This window comes from Diadema antillarum, unplaced genomic scaffold (genome assembly GCF_040938485.1).
Source record: "Diadema antillarum isolate AM-2024a unplaced genomic scaffold, OU_Dant_1.0 seq00000798_RagTag, whole genome shotgun sequence".
In the NCBI taxonomy this organism is placed as follows: Eukaryota; Metazoa; Echinodermata; class Echinoidea; order Diadematoida; family Diadematidae; genus Diadema; species Diadema antillarum.
The window spans coordinates 392,501-409,727 of NW_027271682.1; the positions used below are offsets into that span (position 1 = coordinate 392,501).

General features: G+C 41.6%; 1 protein-coding gene across 1 annotated transcript in view; it reads right to left on the reverse strand.

The window, feature by feature from the left end:
• Window positions 1-9,818: 9,818 nt before the first annotated feature.
• The window catches only part of LOC139739348 (death-associated protein kinase 1-like), a 159,654-nt gene continuing 152,245 nt past the window's right edge, over window positions 9,819-17,227 (reverse strand). Inside the window, exons 17-24 of the mRNA XM_071649965.1 lie at window positions 17,076-17,174; window positions 16,409-16,486; window positions 15,697-15,916; window positions 15,517-15,609; window positions 14,486-14,680; window positions 13,305-13,564; window positions 11,497-11,685; window positions 9,819-11,064 (exon numbers count right to left, since the gene is read on the reverse strand). Of these exons, the coding sequence (XP_071506066.1) occupies window positions 9,847-11,064; window positions 11,497-11,685; window positions 13,305-13,564; window positions 14,486-14,680; window positions 15,517-15,609; window positions 15,697-15,916; window positions 16,409-16,486; window positions 17,076-17,174 (2,352 nt within the window). The 3' untranslated portion in view covers window positions 9,819-9,846. The remainder of the gene's footprint in view (window positions 11,065-11,496; window positions 11,686-13,304; window positions 13,565-14,485; window positions 14,681-15,516; window positions 15,610-15,696; window positions 15,917-16,408; window positions 16,487-17,075; window positions 17,175-17,227) is intronic.

Genomic DNA, 17,227 nt, shown 5'->3' on the forward strand with positions numbered 1-17,227 from the left:
CATGTGCAACTGAATAAGCGTCAAATTTGAGTTCTCTTGGCGTGTTCTAGCGAGGGATTAGACTTGCTTTCTTTTTTTGGGAGTCGGCTCTAGGAGTAGTGACAGAACGGAGAAGCGCGAGGGCTGAAAATCCAATTTGTAGACTTCGGGACTGAGGGAAGCACGAAGAAGAGAGAGAGTGAGAGGGAGAGTGGCGCGTTGAAATTGGGCGAGATGATAAAATCATACGCTAACATCACTCACGAGCTTGTAGTTAAGCCGACAATATCGCATTAACGTCTTGCCATTCTGCCCTTAACTCAATAACACGTGGCAGCAAAAGGAACACCTGGTTTTAGCCTAATCTGGTAATTTGCTTCAATTCTTGTCGGAATCATTCGCTCTGAAAGCAGGCGGGAAGAAGACAAGTGTGCTATACGTCCACCGGTCGTTCGCGCCTGTTTGCGGGCGCACTCATGCCGAGTGCGTGGAAGATGCGGAGCGCGCCGTCGGTGTGTGATGATCGGAAGTGGGCGGTGCACGAGTCGCAATTCGACCCGACGAGGCGTACATCGAACTGAGACATTTGAATGAGGGTAGGAAATGGTGGAAGGGTGCGCGAGAGAGCATGAAGTGGGGGGGGGGGGGTGAATGGGGAAGAGATTGAGAGGAACTTAAGGGGGTGGGGACATGTGGAGAATTTTCAACAGAATGAAAATGGTTATCTAATGTCTTTTTGTCTTTTGCCTGTACTACTTCCTTCCACTACTCCCACTACGACTAAGTAGATCCCACTACTACTACTACTGCTACTCACTTCTTCTTCTTCTCCTCCTTCTTCTCCTCCTTCTTCTCCTTCTTGTATTATTGATGATAAATAGCAATAATGATGATAATGTTTAGTAGCACGTACAGTCCTGAAGTAACACTCATAGCAAGAACTCTACCAGTCCAGGGGCGTCACCAGCTTTTTTCAAAGGTGGGTGCGTTTATATTTCTGGTTCCATTTCCGGGTGTCACCAGTTATAATAATTATAATAATAATAACTATTTCTTATTGAGCGCTTTTACAGGACCTGATCAAAGCGCTGTACATACATCAACAAACAACATTCACAAAGCATAGGAACATACTTAGTAGTTACAATTGAAATAGTTCAGTCTTGAGTTTCCTTCTAAACATTTCCTCTGAATCACATAGACGGAGTTGTTTTGGTAGAGTGTTCCAGACAACAGATGCAGCATATGAAAATGTACGTTCGAAAGCTTTGGTTTTTGCTTGTGGGATTTGTAGGACTGTCTTATCATTTTGTGACCGGAGTTGATATCTGGTGGCTGTAGGGGTGGTTAGTAGGTTGGATAGGTATTGAGGAGCGGTATTCATCATGCATTTATAGACAAGAAGGGCTAGTTTGAAATCGATACGCTCTTTGATGGGGAGCCAGTGTAACTGCTTCAGTAAAGGAGCACTCGGGGATCTTCTCTTTACACCAAGCACCAGGCGAGCCGCTCGATTTTGGACTTTTTGGAGTCTTTTCACATCACTGACATTCATATTTGCCAGCAGAGAATTTCCATAATCAAGCCTGCTCAGAACTAGAGAGCGCACTGCATGGTTACATGCATCTTCTGTAAGATACTTTCGAACATGAGATATGTTTCTCAGATGGAGGTTTGCTGTCTGGCACACTCTACTGACATGATCTGTCATCGACAGTATCTGGTCAAAATGAACACCTAGATTTTTTACAGTGTGTGATACATTGACAGTAGTGTTTCCAAGCCGAATGCTTGTATCTCCCGTAGGGTGTAGTCTACTAGATGAGAAAACAATGCTTTGAGTTTTGTCCTCATTTAACTTCAACATATTACTCGCCATCCAGTGCCTTAACTCATGTATGCATTCCTCTAGTTTAATCCGGGCTTCGTTCAGACTGGCAGGATTGCGTGGATCGAAAGTACAGTAAATTTGTGTATCGTCAGCGTACAGATGATATCGTAGGCCATGTCGTCTGATGATATTAGCGACAGGTCTGATGTACATTGTGAAGAGTTGAGGCCCAAGCACCGAGCCCTGAGGGACTCCGTATCTTACAGTATGAGGCTTAGAGAACTTTCCCCTAGTGACGACACGTAGAGAGCGTCCGGTAAGGTACGATGTAAACCATTGTAGAGCTGTGTCTCTGATCCCATAATCAGACTGAAGTCTTGCCAACAAGATCGAATGATCTAGGTTGTCGAATGCGGCACTTAGATCTAGCAGCACAAGTATGACTGCATTCTTGTGATCAATCTCTTGCAGAATATCTTGCTTCACACGAAGTAATGCCGTCTCAGTGCTGTGGAAGGCCTTGTAAGCTGACTGAAAGTCCTCATGCAAATGGCAGTCACGTAAATAAGATGTCAATCTAGAAGATACCACATGCTCAGTTAACAAGCATAAAAAAAAAACCTCTTACCCGCGCGCATGCGAGGACCGAGCCCATATGAGCGAGTGGGAGAGGGACTGGGAGGGGGTGTCCCACCGCCGAGACCATGGAGATTTAAATTGTGCGTGCATATTTGATAGGTAAAGCTTTTTTTAAGGGTCTGAAGGGGGTGCGTTCGCACCAACGCAACCCCCCTTCCCCCTCCCCCGGTGACGCCCATGCACTCACAGTTCAGACGTCTAAAATCTGACATTTTCCCGCGCGGAATGGCACATAGAAGTGAGGTTCAAGTTCTAATGGCGTTGTCCGAACTTCATACATCGAAACTGTCACGGGTTTTTTCACCCTTTTTGTTGTAATATGTGAATTTATAAGGTGCTATATCAGCCGTCATGATGATATTCTAGTGAAAACATTGAATGTTTCTTAAATCAAAAAGAATGTCGTATATTTTACAACTCTGATAATCATTTGTGCTGAATTTTTAATGATATTTTTTTAATGATTTAAGGACAGACTGTGTGGTTCATTTTGACTCTCCCATACATCTTTCATTTTTTCGACGTCTGCTATCTTAGCACACATCCAATCCATTTATCGGCAACACCATCACCATCACCATCACCATCACCATCACCATCACCATCACCATCACCATCACCATCACCATCACCATCACCATCACCATCACCATCGCCATCACCATCACCATCACCATCACCATCACCATCACCATCACCATCGCCATCGCCATCGCCATCGCCATCACCATCACCATCACCATCACCATCACCATCACCATCACCATCACCATCGCCATCACCATCACCATCACCGTCACCATCACCATCACCATCACCATCACCATCACCATCACCATTACTATGACCATCACCATCACCATGACCATCACCATGACCATGACCATGACCATGACCATGACCATGACCATGACCATCGCCACCATCACCATCACCATCACCATCACCATCATCCTCACCATCACCGTCACCGTCACCGTCACCGTCATCGTCACCATCACCATCACCATCACCATCACCATCACCATCACCATCACCATCACCATCACCATCACCATCACCATCGCCATCACCATCGCCATCGCCATCCCCATCACCATCGTCGTCACCATCACCATCTTCATCACCATCACCACCCTCACCATCTCCATCACTATCACCATCATTATTTATCATAATCATCATCACTTTCATCAACATTATCATCAACATCACCATCATTATCATCGTCCCCATCACCACCATCTCCATCATCATTGTCATCACCATCATAATCATCATCTTCATCACCATTATCGTCATCTTCATCATCATCATCATCTTCTTCTTCTTCTTCTTCTTCTTCTTCATAGTTCAAAGTGTACAGTTCTGTCTCATTTCACAATTCATCAAACAACGTCTATGCATGACGAACGCATGGAAGAAAGAAATAACGAATGTCCAAAGACACTGCAAAGGTCACTGAACCTTAAATCACAAATCCCTAGAATGTAAATGCCGTGGAAAGGTATCAAATATGGGAATGGTAACTTAAGCCTATCAGTGAAACAAAACTGCGCCCAAGTCCAGAGAAATGTGAATTACGTCCTCACTGACAGTGTCTGTATTCTAACTGTAGATGTTTCAATAGCACACATGCAGACAAGAGAATAAACCGGTGGAATTCTGAGCACAATTGGAAGACAAAAAAAATTCATAATTGGTGGGGAGGGGAAAATCTGCAGTTGCTAAATCCTTCTGGACTTCAAAAAGAACAAAATGTCGCTTTGATAACATGACTGCGTCGTTCAATGTGACACCTCTCATGTCCGCTTAGTGTGACCTACGTGCATAACCTATATACATTGTATATCAAAACCCCCCCTTCCCACAAAGGACACCCCTAAGCGCGCTCAAAGATATATCAATACATTTAGCTCATCTTTTGGGGCAGCTGTTGGACACATCTTAATATATTTTTAAAATCCTGCGAATTATTATGCGGCATTGTAATGTAGAATACTAATGAACAGTTCTTCTGCCAGCGATATAACAATCATGTAATCTACACAGCCTTCAATAATCTGAACACGAATCTTGCTCTGTTGAAAGTCGGTGATGACTCCGATATGGATGGCGGGAAATTTGTTCCTGATGAAGTCTACTTTGCTTTCCATGGATTTCTAACTGTGACTTGAACACGAAGTCAATTGTGTCTGGAATATATAAATTTGTGGTTGATGTTCAATTGCATGTCGGGTAATTCTAGAATACTTTTCAGTGTGTGTCTACTTCCGGGTAACATGCGTGTGGTGCGCGCTTATTTTCTTACACGCTCTCACACACCAGTCTCACCCTATTCCCATTCTGTGATGTTAACAATCAGACTTCTTAATAAAGAAATTCAAATTGCCAAAATCATGAAACAAGATTAACTGTATACACAATTTGCTATAAAACAACCTCAACCGTGACATAAAGCAAACGAGGCTTAACTCAAAGTATGACATGGCGTTAAACTTTGTTTTATTTTGATCGAACCGATATTGTCCTGGGTAGCGCCTGTGACATAGAAGTAACAGCTCTTTACTGAGAGCGCTATTCCATCTTAATATAACACTTTACACTGCTTCTTCAATCATTAACCTCTAGCCCATCGACGCTCTACAATGTTGAAGATAGCATCACCATTGATAATAACAGCTCTGGTCAAAAAAATAATTTACATCAGTGTATATAATATCATATCAGCTCACAGTAGCATATATTCCCAGAATGGACAACATTGCATTCTTAGAAATTCCTTTAATAGCATGGTTACCACACACAAGTTTCTGTCACTCCAGCATAATAACAAACTTATGGTAACGGTACCACACACATATTGTTGTCATGACAACCAAAGCAAGGTAACCAATCAAATGAATTGTAAAGAAACTGCATTGCGAACTGTTTCCCCCTCCATCTTCCTGTCAGTGCTGTTAAGATCTGAACATACAAAAATAACAAAACGTATCATTTGGCATAATATCAGAAAACATAGTTTTCATGGAAGACAATACATAATTGTGAGTTGTAAATCTGGCATGATAACAGAGGACAGTATCACAGATAAGTCCATTATGTGAAGTACGGAACCAAACTGCCGAGGCCAAGATTTGAGAGAGATTAATAATCTTATGACTCTCATATCAAACATCTTGGGAATGGAATCAAGAAACAAAGTGTACTCCCTCTTCCCCTAGTCAGGCCCTACTAGAGTGTGTTTGTTTGCAGGTATATAATTTGCTTTGAAGACTGATCATTCTACAGACAAAAGGTACATACGTATAATTAAGGTACAGTGTATGCTCGCAAGTTACATGTCCAGTCTATAGTACCCTACTGCAAATCACAACATTGATACATAACAGGTCACCATGTGAGAAGATTGGTAAAGAGTTCAAACAGAATAATACTCACTCTAAAGCCTTTCAAAAGCTTTATTACACCTGACAAGACATGTTCTGATTTGAGCATGTTACAAAGGGTTAAAACCAGAAGTAAACCTACACATGTACAGTATGAACCATGCTGGGGTAATTTGTAAGATAAGCATCCATTTTAGCAGGATTAACCAGGTATACAATGAATTTACATTTTTTCTAGGTCTGAAGTTTTGGTACTTTATGCCATACACTATTGATATTCATACGTCTGTGTGTATGTATGTGCGTGGCTGAAAGTACATTAACCTTCACAGTTTACAGGGTGAAAGACACACATTACACAAGTCCGACAGCCATCAAAGATGTCACATTAGAAGATTTGGAAATGAATAACATTTAGTATGACACATAGGCCTATGTCTTGGGGCCATTATCCATACCAAACTTTCAACCAGACAGTTTTCTCTGGGGACACTTATCTCTTGAACGATACACAGAAATCTAAACTGTTCAAGGGGCAAGAGTCCAGATGCAATCACACGATGTTAGTTGTCCGGAATACTTGTTCACGCAGTAAGCCATACTACCAAAGTACATGTAGAGCTGTGCTGGCCATTGAATTGTTTTGGGCATCCATTAACTTTGAAATAAAAAGTTGTTGTCGAAGGCAGTTTCTATATCAAATTGCAGATAAGCAGAGTTTTCATTTTAGTTATGTTTTGTCTTGATGTAGAGGTTGTCTACCTCCTGACTGGCTAAAATATGGCACACTAACAGTGTTTCTTGATTGCCTGTATCAAGTAATGGAGAAAACAAGACAGAATTAGCAAAAACAGTAACCAAAGAGAACAAATAGAAATACAATATAAAAAAAAGGCATTTCCCTTTACAGTCTACACCAACCATCCAAGACCAGAAAGTTGTCAAATGTCAATATCAGCTGCTCAATGAACCATTTCCACTCAAGATTTCCCTTCATGCAGAAACAAAATACACACAAATAAACATCCTTCAAAATAACAACAGAATGACAATTGCAAAAGTATCGAGTGATGCAACCAGTCATCTATAACTTGCTTCCTGTCAGATTCTGAAACAGCAGTAGAATGTGTACAGGAATCATCACAATCATGTCCTAGGACAAGATGTTATCTGCCAGCAGTGAATGATCTAACTTTTGGCCCAAGAAATGAATAGTTTATTAATTTGCAAAAGGGGCTAGATCCACTTTTAGTACTTCAGAGAAAAAAACTGGTTTGTTTGTGAGAATTTGTACGCAAGTGTATGGAAAATCAAAATCTAATTTTGCTATAATTTCTATTCAAATGTTTGTCTGGATTTGAAATTTTCACTGTAACTAACTCAAATGGAATTCTGTGCAGTGATGCTAATAACTCAATTTTCATCAAAAATGGATCTAACCCCTTTTGCAAATGAGCTTTCAAATACCCAGGAAATGTCAAATAATAGTTTCACATTTTAAATGTGTTTTACAACATTTGGAAAGAGAGAAGAAATGAGAGAGAGAATAAGACACAAAAAATGAAAGAGAGACAGAAAAAAACCCCCACAAGATCAGAAATTCAGAAAAACAAGAACAATACTTGATAAACATCTGCACCATTTACTACTATGAAGCATTAAGATCTATACACTTCACCCTTGTTATTCCGAATGATATAACAAAAATATAGCTTCGTAGCTCAAGAGCACAATTCCTATTTTTTTCTGTGAAGCTCTCAGCTTCAGCGTCAAATCCCATGGATAAACACAAGTCTTGATCAAAATCATTTAAAGTACCGGTACCCAAGAAAAGACCATATTGCACTTTGTAGAAAACGAGAGTTGCCATCTATACTCAGCAAGTAAACGGTAATAATGAGTTGAAATAAATTCTGTGAAAGATGCTTGAGTTACAGTGATATTGCAGTCAAATAAATCCCTGTTTTAAGCAATGTTCAGTACTACCAATATTCCACTCAGACCCCTTACTGGGAGAGGACAAATAAATCATTCTTTGAAAGTGTCGATGTCAGTTTAATTGATATCATTCCAAAAGTTCATAGGCCTTCAATCACTATGTTATCCAAAGAAAAGGCCTACAAATATCTAACTCCACCTTCCAAAAACATGGATAAATCCTATGATATCAGCCTGAAGGATCATTCCATATTTTTGCTGCTGCACATGGGCATAACAAATCTTCTACCTAAGTGTAAGGGGGTTCAAAACTTTCTTTACTATTCATTGCAGCTTGGTGAGTATATTTCATAGAGATGGCACCCTCAGAAGCATATTCAGCCACCTCTGCAACAACAGGATTCTCTTCCAATTTGTTGACTTTAAAAATTTCACTGAACTTATGGCTGATTGTTGACAAAGCACAAATCACTACAATAGGATGGCATTGTTAACCCGTTGAGGATGAATCCTGAGTATACTTGAGCAGGTGTCTATTGACCAATTCGGGTTCGTTGAGGGCAGCAGACATTTTTTGGCACTGGACGCAGCCATTAGCTCAAATTGCGGTGTCCAAGACGACCCCCCCCCCCTTCCCCTCCCCCACCCCCGGGCAACATGTTTATCGCGCACTTGTAACAAAGGTTCGCGCACTAAGCAAGCATTCGCGCACTCGGTACGAGACGCCTATTGGCTAAAACAACCATGCATCAGTTTTTCATTCCGTGCGCGTGAGAGGGGTGGGGAAGTGGGAGGGGGGGTCAGCTGGGACATCGCAGTAATGGCGCTGCCCATGCCGATAATACACAAAGCGCGTCACAGAATCGGTCAATAGGAAATGCGTGTTGTAGCAAAACCAGTGCATCTTCAATGGGTTAAAACATATCTAGCATGGTCATCCAAAACCAGCATTTTGTTGTTGTTGTTGTTGTTTTTTTTTTAATGAACCCCATCAAAGATGGGAGTCCTTGCTAATTACAGTGTGCCTATGTTGTCTGCATTAATTAGTCTGGCAGATGTATTTCAACAGATATGATAGCTTCTGCTTAATTTCAACAGGAAATGAGTCAAATCCTTGTTTATGATAAGTCAAAATATGCCTTCGTCCAAAACCTTGAAGGCTTGGCATTAAAGAATGTCTGCAGTGACTCAGATATGTTTTGCTGCAACAAATTACACCTCATCTACTGTTTTTAGTTACATATATTGTGCATGGGATCACATTTGGATGAAAATATCATAACATGGCAGGTTTTGAAAAAAGGAGAAGAAATTAACAATAAGACATGAACAAGCATTTGCAAAAATGGATGGAAAGACATGTACAAATAGAAGTATGAAAATAAATACTTTCTGATATTCCTCTGCTACCTGTAAGTTGATGTGCACAAATCTGTTGGGATTCTGGCTCTCAGAGAATGGAAACCGGATAGCCCTATTCTGAGATACTGACTGGTCTAACTTGACTCTGCATTCACTAGGGCTGTAATACTGTGCTTTCAGCCTCATTTGAGTAAACTTCGTTTAGCCACAGAGTTCATCTACTCCTAGTAACCTTGCATGAAGGACTTAAATTTTTCTACAGTAGAAATATATAAAACAGACAGAAATGTCATATAAATATTCTGCTGCAATGTTTTGGGTAGTTTTTGTTGATGAAAAAGATTGTGCTTCTACGTTAGCTTGGGGGAATCATTGCTTTATAAAGTGCTACGGTTATTTCCATGCAGAATGTTAATTGAGATACTAGTATACAGCTTTGGGAAACACAATGTAGATCATCACATGGAATGGAAATGGACAAGAAGTATACACAGACCTCTTACATTGGAGGGAAAAGTACATGACTGCATAAAAAAACAAGAGACAATTAAAGTTTATCTCCTTGTAATGTCTTCATTTTATGATCTGGCATATAAAACAACAACAGTCCGGTCAATTCAGTGTCATGTGACGGCTTTTTCATCCATGCAGTAGCGGGTATAAGGTTGCATCAAAAAGGAGTCTTGCCGCACACTAAAGAATCAGCCCTCATCTGGAAGCCACTGTACTACTGGAGTGATTGGACCCCATCCCTGACCCTCCACCCTCTTGCAGCGCCCTCGGGTCGGGGACAAACTTGTAGAGCGGGGCACCTTGCATCAGGACCCGCAGGACATCCTCTCGTCCGAGGTCCTTGACCTTGCGGAGGAGGACGCCAACGGTGTGGGCAGCATCCTTCCCCCACTCCTGGAGAAGTCTCTCTGTGGGGCTGTCAGACTCGTCGGGGCCGCACTTTCGGTTCAGCGTGTCCAACATTGGGATCTGTTCTGTGAGTCCCAACCCTACAGCTAACAAGCACCAGTCCTTGCCCATTGGGTCCGGTGGGTCAAGCATCATACTGATTTGTCTCCTAGTCAGCGATGGAAGCTCCGAGACGTGAAGGTCCACACCCGCGATGAGATTGGATTCCACCGGCTCCGAGCCGAAGCAGAAAATGTCCACAAAGTCCTCCTCTTGGTTTCCAATCTCGTTCTTGACTGTCCTGTTAGCACTGAGCTGGAGTTTGAAGAGCGAGCACGGGTCGTAGGCCATCACCGGTTCCTCGTGCGACGAGAGCTGGATGGGACTCAAAACGTGTAAATTGAGCGGTAGGCCTGGGTACGAGTCTGTGAGAACCAGCTTCACAAGGTGGATGAGATCCTCGAGGAAGATGAAGCAACCTTGCCTGGTGTCATTGTAACCCCTGACCCTGATCTCAATGGCACACTCATCCAGCGACATGGACACCAGTCCCTCGATGCTACCGCTGGAACACTTTGCTCCTTCCCTCCACAAGATGAGTTCATTGTCCGAAGTGTCCTCCATGTCCTGCTGGAATCCTCTCCTGAGAGCCATCTGGATGCGGGAGAAGAGCCCAGAGGGTAGGATAGTCTGGCAGTCACTGACCTGCATCCTGACTCCACCGTACACCCGGAAGTTCCCATTCTCATCCTCTTTCTCCCAGACGCCCTCTGGGGCGGGGCAGCGCATCACGGCTGGTATCTCGCACACCGTGCCATGCACGCAGATGTCCATGGCCTCCATGAGCTGGGAGATGTCCATGGCGTCCGTCTCCGGAAACAGGGATTGGATGTAGTGGATGCTGTACTGTCCCTCCGGCTGTTCGGTGGCATCGTGGCTCAGGAGTTTGCTGATGACACCAGAACAAAGCCATGATGGTTCAATCACCATGACTTCTTGTAGGAGTTCGCTGCTGAAACACTGCACCTGTATAGCATGATTCATAACAGATGAAAAGTATGACAGCTTTTTAGCTTTTTAATAGAGTTTTCTTTCTCTCCCTTTTCGTGCACAACATGATATTCCTGGTATTGAAATACATGTACACTGTAGTAATCAGTAACTTTCTTTGTCATTCATTTTCAACACTTTTGTGTATTGATTCCACTTTCACAAAACAATACTTTAGAAGAGAACATGAAAGTAAGTAAACGTACATCTATGATGGTAAATCGAATCTATAAAATAGGGGACTGTCAATGTACTGGAAAAATAAGACTAATATCATGAAATATAGTCCATTCAGCATATATTTGGCAATATCTATTAGGATTCCCTCTTTAAAGTCATTGTGAAAATCACCATCTTGCATGCCACTGGATTTAAAAGTTGGTTATCATGATAAAACAAGAGTCTTACTTCTCCCATGAGATGGAGCTGCCTTCCAACATCCCTGAGATGGGTGTGGCCAGCTAGAGGGTTGATGCTGGAATGGACGCCCTCTGTGAACTGTTGCCATGTCAACACGGGGAAGTTGGCAAAGTTTCTCCTCCAGACTGGTAGTGTAGTGATGACAGCCTCGCAGAGAACTGAAACAGGTGGCTCTCCCTGTATGAAAGACGACCACCACGTGAGTTTTCAACTCTGTGCAATTTATCTTAATACTTTTACACTTTCTTCCATTTAAGTGCTGTGTCTTTTCTTCCTTATAACAGTATCATCATGGCTAAGAAGCAACACTCTCTATGCCACACATTCTGGAGTATGATAAACATATTTCTGAATTGAGAACTGAAAGACACTTCTGAAAGTGGTTGAATTGTGATTGGGAACCACATTAAATGAATGAAGGAGTATTATCTTTTTTCAAGAGAAAAGTAGACGACTTCCCACCTTGAGGATCTACAATGTATAATACTGTATGATCTCATGGAAATACTGCTTCCAGTAGCATATATTATGTTACAGTAGGCAATATTTCCAAGAGTTATTGAATTTGCAAATATTGCCTGACTCGCAAAATTCATGAAAAAAACACTACAAATTAGACCACATATACAGTATACTGCCACAGTTACTAAATATTTACATTTAATGATTATTATATTTTTACTTCTGGCTCTATGATCATGATGTATTCTCTTGTCTATTGATTTGTATACTCCAATAGGTACAAGAAATTTGCCTTCAAAAGTTGAGCAAAAGAGTAAAAATTATACCCTGTTGAACACATACTGTTGCAAACCTGAAAGGGTACACAAAATCTGAGAAACTAGAAGCTGATCAAACATTTTTCAAGCTCGAGTTTTTGGAAACAGATGTATGCAACATTGACACAATTTGCATAATGGCTGCAGCTCCCACTGGCAAAATATATGACAGATTTTACATCAACAGACACCTAGCTTCCTACGTGACCTGCTACAACAAAAGGATCCGAAAGTCGGGGCAGGACAGTTTTCTGAAAATGGCATGACATTATTCCCTTACTCTTCTACTATAATTTCATATATAGCACAACTCATAAAAGTACTCGGTTGCGGAGATATCAATGATTTTATTAGTGCATGTCAATTGGTTGAGGAAATCAGAGTTTCGAGAAAAACGCCTTCAAAGCTTTCCTTCCGACGCTATCATGATCAAGGGGAGGCGAGACAGTTTTCACTGCTTGACAATAGAAGGCATGCTCCTTGCGACCTCCGTGATGTTCATTCAAGCTTAGCGCCAGCGGTCTACGCATGACCAATAGGTAATCAGGATGCCACGCACTGACCAATAAGATCACTCCCTTGTTGCTAGGGGCGGAGTCTAGCTGCGGCGCTAAATCCAAATCTTTGGACACGTTTCTGTTACATTGAAAGTCAGAAAATCATGGCCCAGAAAAACGCTGATTTCTTACCTTTCCTATGATCATTTAGCTTCGAAATTTCGGCAGATGGTAGACAAAACATTAGACTACAAAATTATGCCAAAAACGGAAATCTGATTGTTTTGACCAATTTTGATAAAGTGACTTCAAACTCGATTTTCTCGGCTCGGCCGTCAGCGACTTTAGGATCCTTTTGTTGTAGCAGGTCACATATTGTACTTCTTTCTGATTTACCCCAAAAATAGGCAGCATGAAATTCAAAAATATACATTAGCAGCCAAGTTGGCAGTATAATTTTGCAGGATCATACACAAAACAACATCTCTTCACAGCCATCAAGCCTATATCACAAACTTACCTTTAGAATTGAATTTCGCAGATTCGAAACGTGCGATCGTAGATTCTTCACGTCTTTGGAATGTGAATTGTTGGCGTCGACCACAAACAGGACGTCACAGATGTCGAAGAGGCGGCCAAACAGCCTCTTGGTCTGATAGAGGACGATGTTGCCCTCTCCGCTGACCATCTCACCGGACGGCTGCTTTGGACACTGGACCTGGTCAGCGTGAGTGGCTACCAGGGCAATCTTCATGTGCTGCTGGTACTTTCCACAATAGCCTTGGGAATGTGAGGAAGAGGAGACACAGTTTAGACATGATGGTAGCTCAGCAGCATCACACTATCACCTTAATCTTTGTGGAGAGGAGATGAGGATGCACTACCTCACCTGCTGGAATACTAATGATAACTGCAGTTACCATGGTAACAACATACATTATGTTCACTATGGAATGCTTTTTGCCAAGATACTGACAAGGTAACATCCACTTTTTGACAGAGTGTAAACTTTTTGTGATGTGCTGGGTGTGACTTGGCACAGGATCTAGCATGACTAATAGTTCTTATCTTTCTTTGTTGCTACATCTGTCTCTCTGAGAGCATTGGTAACTAGAGAAGCACTCTGAGAGCACAGACCTCCGCCAAGCATGCAGCTCATTTCCAACACTGATCTTGTACTTCTATAAAGATATCAGTGATTTCCACCCATACATACTTATAGCATTGTGTGCTGAAAGTCGCCCGATTTCCCAATATAGAAGCCTTTGTTATGTCATAAACCCTCAGCTGCACGGCGCACCTCGCCCTAGCAGAAACTAGAGCACGCACTTTAGTACGCGCATGCAAACCTCAAATATGCGCAGCCTGAACTCCCAAGTTTATTGACCCTACCTGCCAAAATATCAAAAATCCTTAATAAATTCCCCCCCAAATTTTCGGATCACTACCAAAATTTAATCATCTGTTACTTGTATCATTCTTAACCTTCCCTGCAAGTTTCATCCCAATCCGTTCACTACTTTTTGAGTTACTTTGCACACGGACAAACTAACTAACTAACTAACTAACAAACAAACAAACAAACAAATAAACAAACCAACGGTAACGAGAACATAACCTCCTCCCTTGGCGGAGGTAAAAATCAAAAAGTGTTTATGGAAGTATGGCAATAACTTAACAAGCAAAAAGTCATCTACTTACCCACAGGTTCAGCTGCAGGCAGCTGAGATCGCAGGACATTCATCCAGTATGTGACCTGAGCAAGCTGCTCTTCAAAGGGGTCCTCCAGGCTGAACACCACTAGATGGATAGCACCCTCATCAGTCAGAAAGTGGGGGAAGGCTGTGTGGTAGGTGTCGATGCCTGAGAATTCCATGAAGGTGAAGTCCCCAGCACCTTGAGAATGGAATACACAAAGGACAAAAACCATGAATCTCTGCATTTGTGTGTGTTTCACTGCCAAAGGTACATGTACAACGTATGAACAAAAACCATTAGTGTACAACATGTTGAAATCCTACTGTGAAACAGTAATGAGGCTGTCATATAGTAATCCCATTGTACACCTTCACCCTGTATCCAGGTTTAGCTTTACTTCAATGGAGATAATCATGAAGCACGATGATTGTATGTGGAGTATTAAAAGTTACAAGTGAAGCTATTGCAGTACATTCCATTTGACAACCCCTAAACAGGACTGATGGATTCCCCTATTTTTTGATCTGCAGGGCTACCATACAATCTCTGCAGATCAAGAAACATACTAGTACATGAAAAACCAAATATTTTGAGAGCAACAATCATATTTTGGATTCAAAATTAAAAACTGACATAAAAATATATCAAGCATGCTCAATAAAATTCTAAAAGGAAATTAAAAAAATGTTTTTCATCTCTAAAATATCATCTTCTCATTTCTGAGGAATAAAAGAAAAGTAAACATTGTTAACCTATTCAGGACGGACTGATTTTGTAGTAACATGTATTTCCCAAAGACATCTGCCTGAGTATTCTCGGGTCTCGTCTTCAGCGGGTTGAAAGACAGTGATTGGCGGCTCTGATTGTAGAGTAATGAAACACATGTGTAGCTGCACATAAACACATAAGTGTGCCAACAGTAGCAGCACACTATGTATTGGGTTCTATTGTGGAAAATGGCAAAGGATGCATGCAGTCTGGAAGGGCATTTTACATAACATACAAAACATACAAAAAGTCTTTCTTCCACCTACCAGGAATGTTGCCGTGGGTGAACTCGATGCCTCTGGTTCCATCAAAGTCCCCTTCAAAGCTGGAGAACATTGAGGACTGCTTTCTCCTCAGTCCTTCCATGAAGAACCTACCTCCCTCTCCCTTCTTACCGCCGAATGTCGGACTCCGCGGTGAGAGGGGGCTGCGCGGGCTCTTCGGACTACGGGGGCTCAGCGGGGAACGCGGCGAGCTGCGGCCGGCGTTCATGATGCTCAGATTGGAGCGGGACTTCCGGAAGAGTCCCCGGAAGTAGCCACACTTTAGGGAGTCGATGAGAGCGGTCTTACCCACCCCCGAATGGCCCAGGACCTTGACGCGGATCCGATGTAGCGGGCCTGAGGTACTGTTGAGTTGGTTGATGTACAAATCTTTGGTCTTTGCCTAGAGACAAAGAGAGAAAGAAGTTAAAATGGTACAGGATGTTTCACTTGGTTGTCTCTTTATATCCATATTGGTTTGCAGCAAAAAACAAAACAAAACAAAACAAAAAACAAACAGAACTCCAAAATATATAAACATTTATGAAACAGGACAGGGTGATATAAGGTGTAGATGTCGTATCATGTATTCTTCACAGCATGTGGACAAATGATATGAAACAACGTAAGAAGAAGCATTCATACCCATCATGCTGAGCATGAATCAAAAGGGCCTCTCTTTTTTTTTTTCTTCAAACAGCAACTGGATCACCTGATGCTCTGATATTTCACACGGAAGACCTTATTTACATTGGATAGAAAAGTTCCAATTTTGTATAGGGTATCCAAAAACTGGTAATTTCTTTTGTTTGTCCACAATGTTTTGGTAAAAAAAGTCTCTGGAGTTTGTACAGTCATTTATCATGTACAAACCAATTTATTTGTAATCTCTTACCCCTTCCAGCTGGGTTAGGATGTCTGCCACCTCCTCATGTCCCTCTAGACTAGCCAGCTGTGACGCTGTCAGTCCATCCTGTCAACAAATCAAACATACAAACCATCAAAATCTTCTCTTTTTTTCTCCTTTTCTTTATGATCCTCTTCTTCTTCCTCTCCTTCTTCTTCTGCTCTTTCTTTTTCAGTTTCATTTCTTCCTCAACAACATTACACTCTTGTAGTTATTATTATTATAACTACCACTACTACTAATACTGCTACAACTTGAACGATTATTATAACATTTCTGCATTCAATGTAATTGTTACAGGAGAGTAGCATACCTCTTTCTTGAAAATGCATGCACTTACAGATATTTATAGATGTCAACAAATATTATCACCTTTCTAAAATTCCCACATTCTATCCACTTCATTTCTTTCAGATGCACAACTTTGTAAATCTTTTAGCTGCATCTGAACACAAGGCATTGACTATACGGTTTAAGGGTAGAAGTGAAAGGAAATGTCCCATCCCATTCAATTTCCTCATACGATTACCTGTCCATAATTACTATGGACTGTTTCTAAAAGGTAGGACCGAAATTCTCCTGAAATCTAATGGTGCTAGGAACTAAATGCATTCTTCAAAGAGCAACTTTTGTCTTTCATTTCTTTGAATTTCACCTGGTTGCGTTGGTGAAGTAGCATTCCTGCGAGACACAGATATCGCACGACATCGATGTGACCACCTCTTGCCGCCATGTGGAGAGCAGAGTTCTTATGCTGCAAGACAAGAAAGCAAGACCCATTAGTACAAACACTGGTACGACAAAATA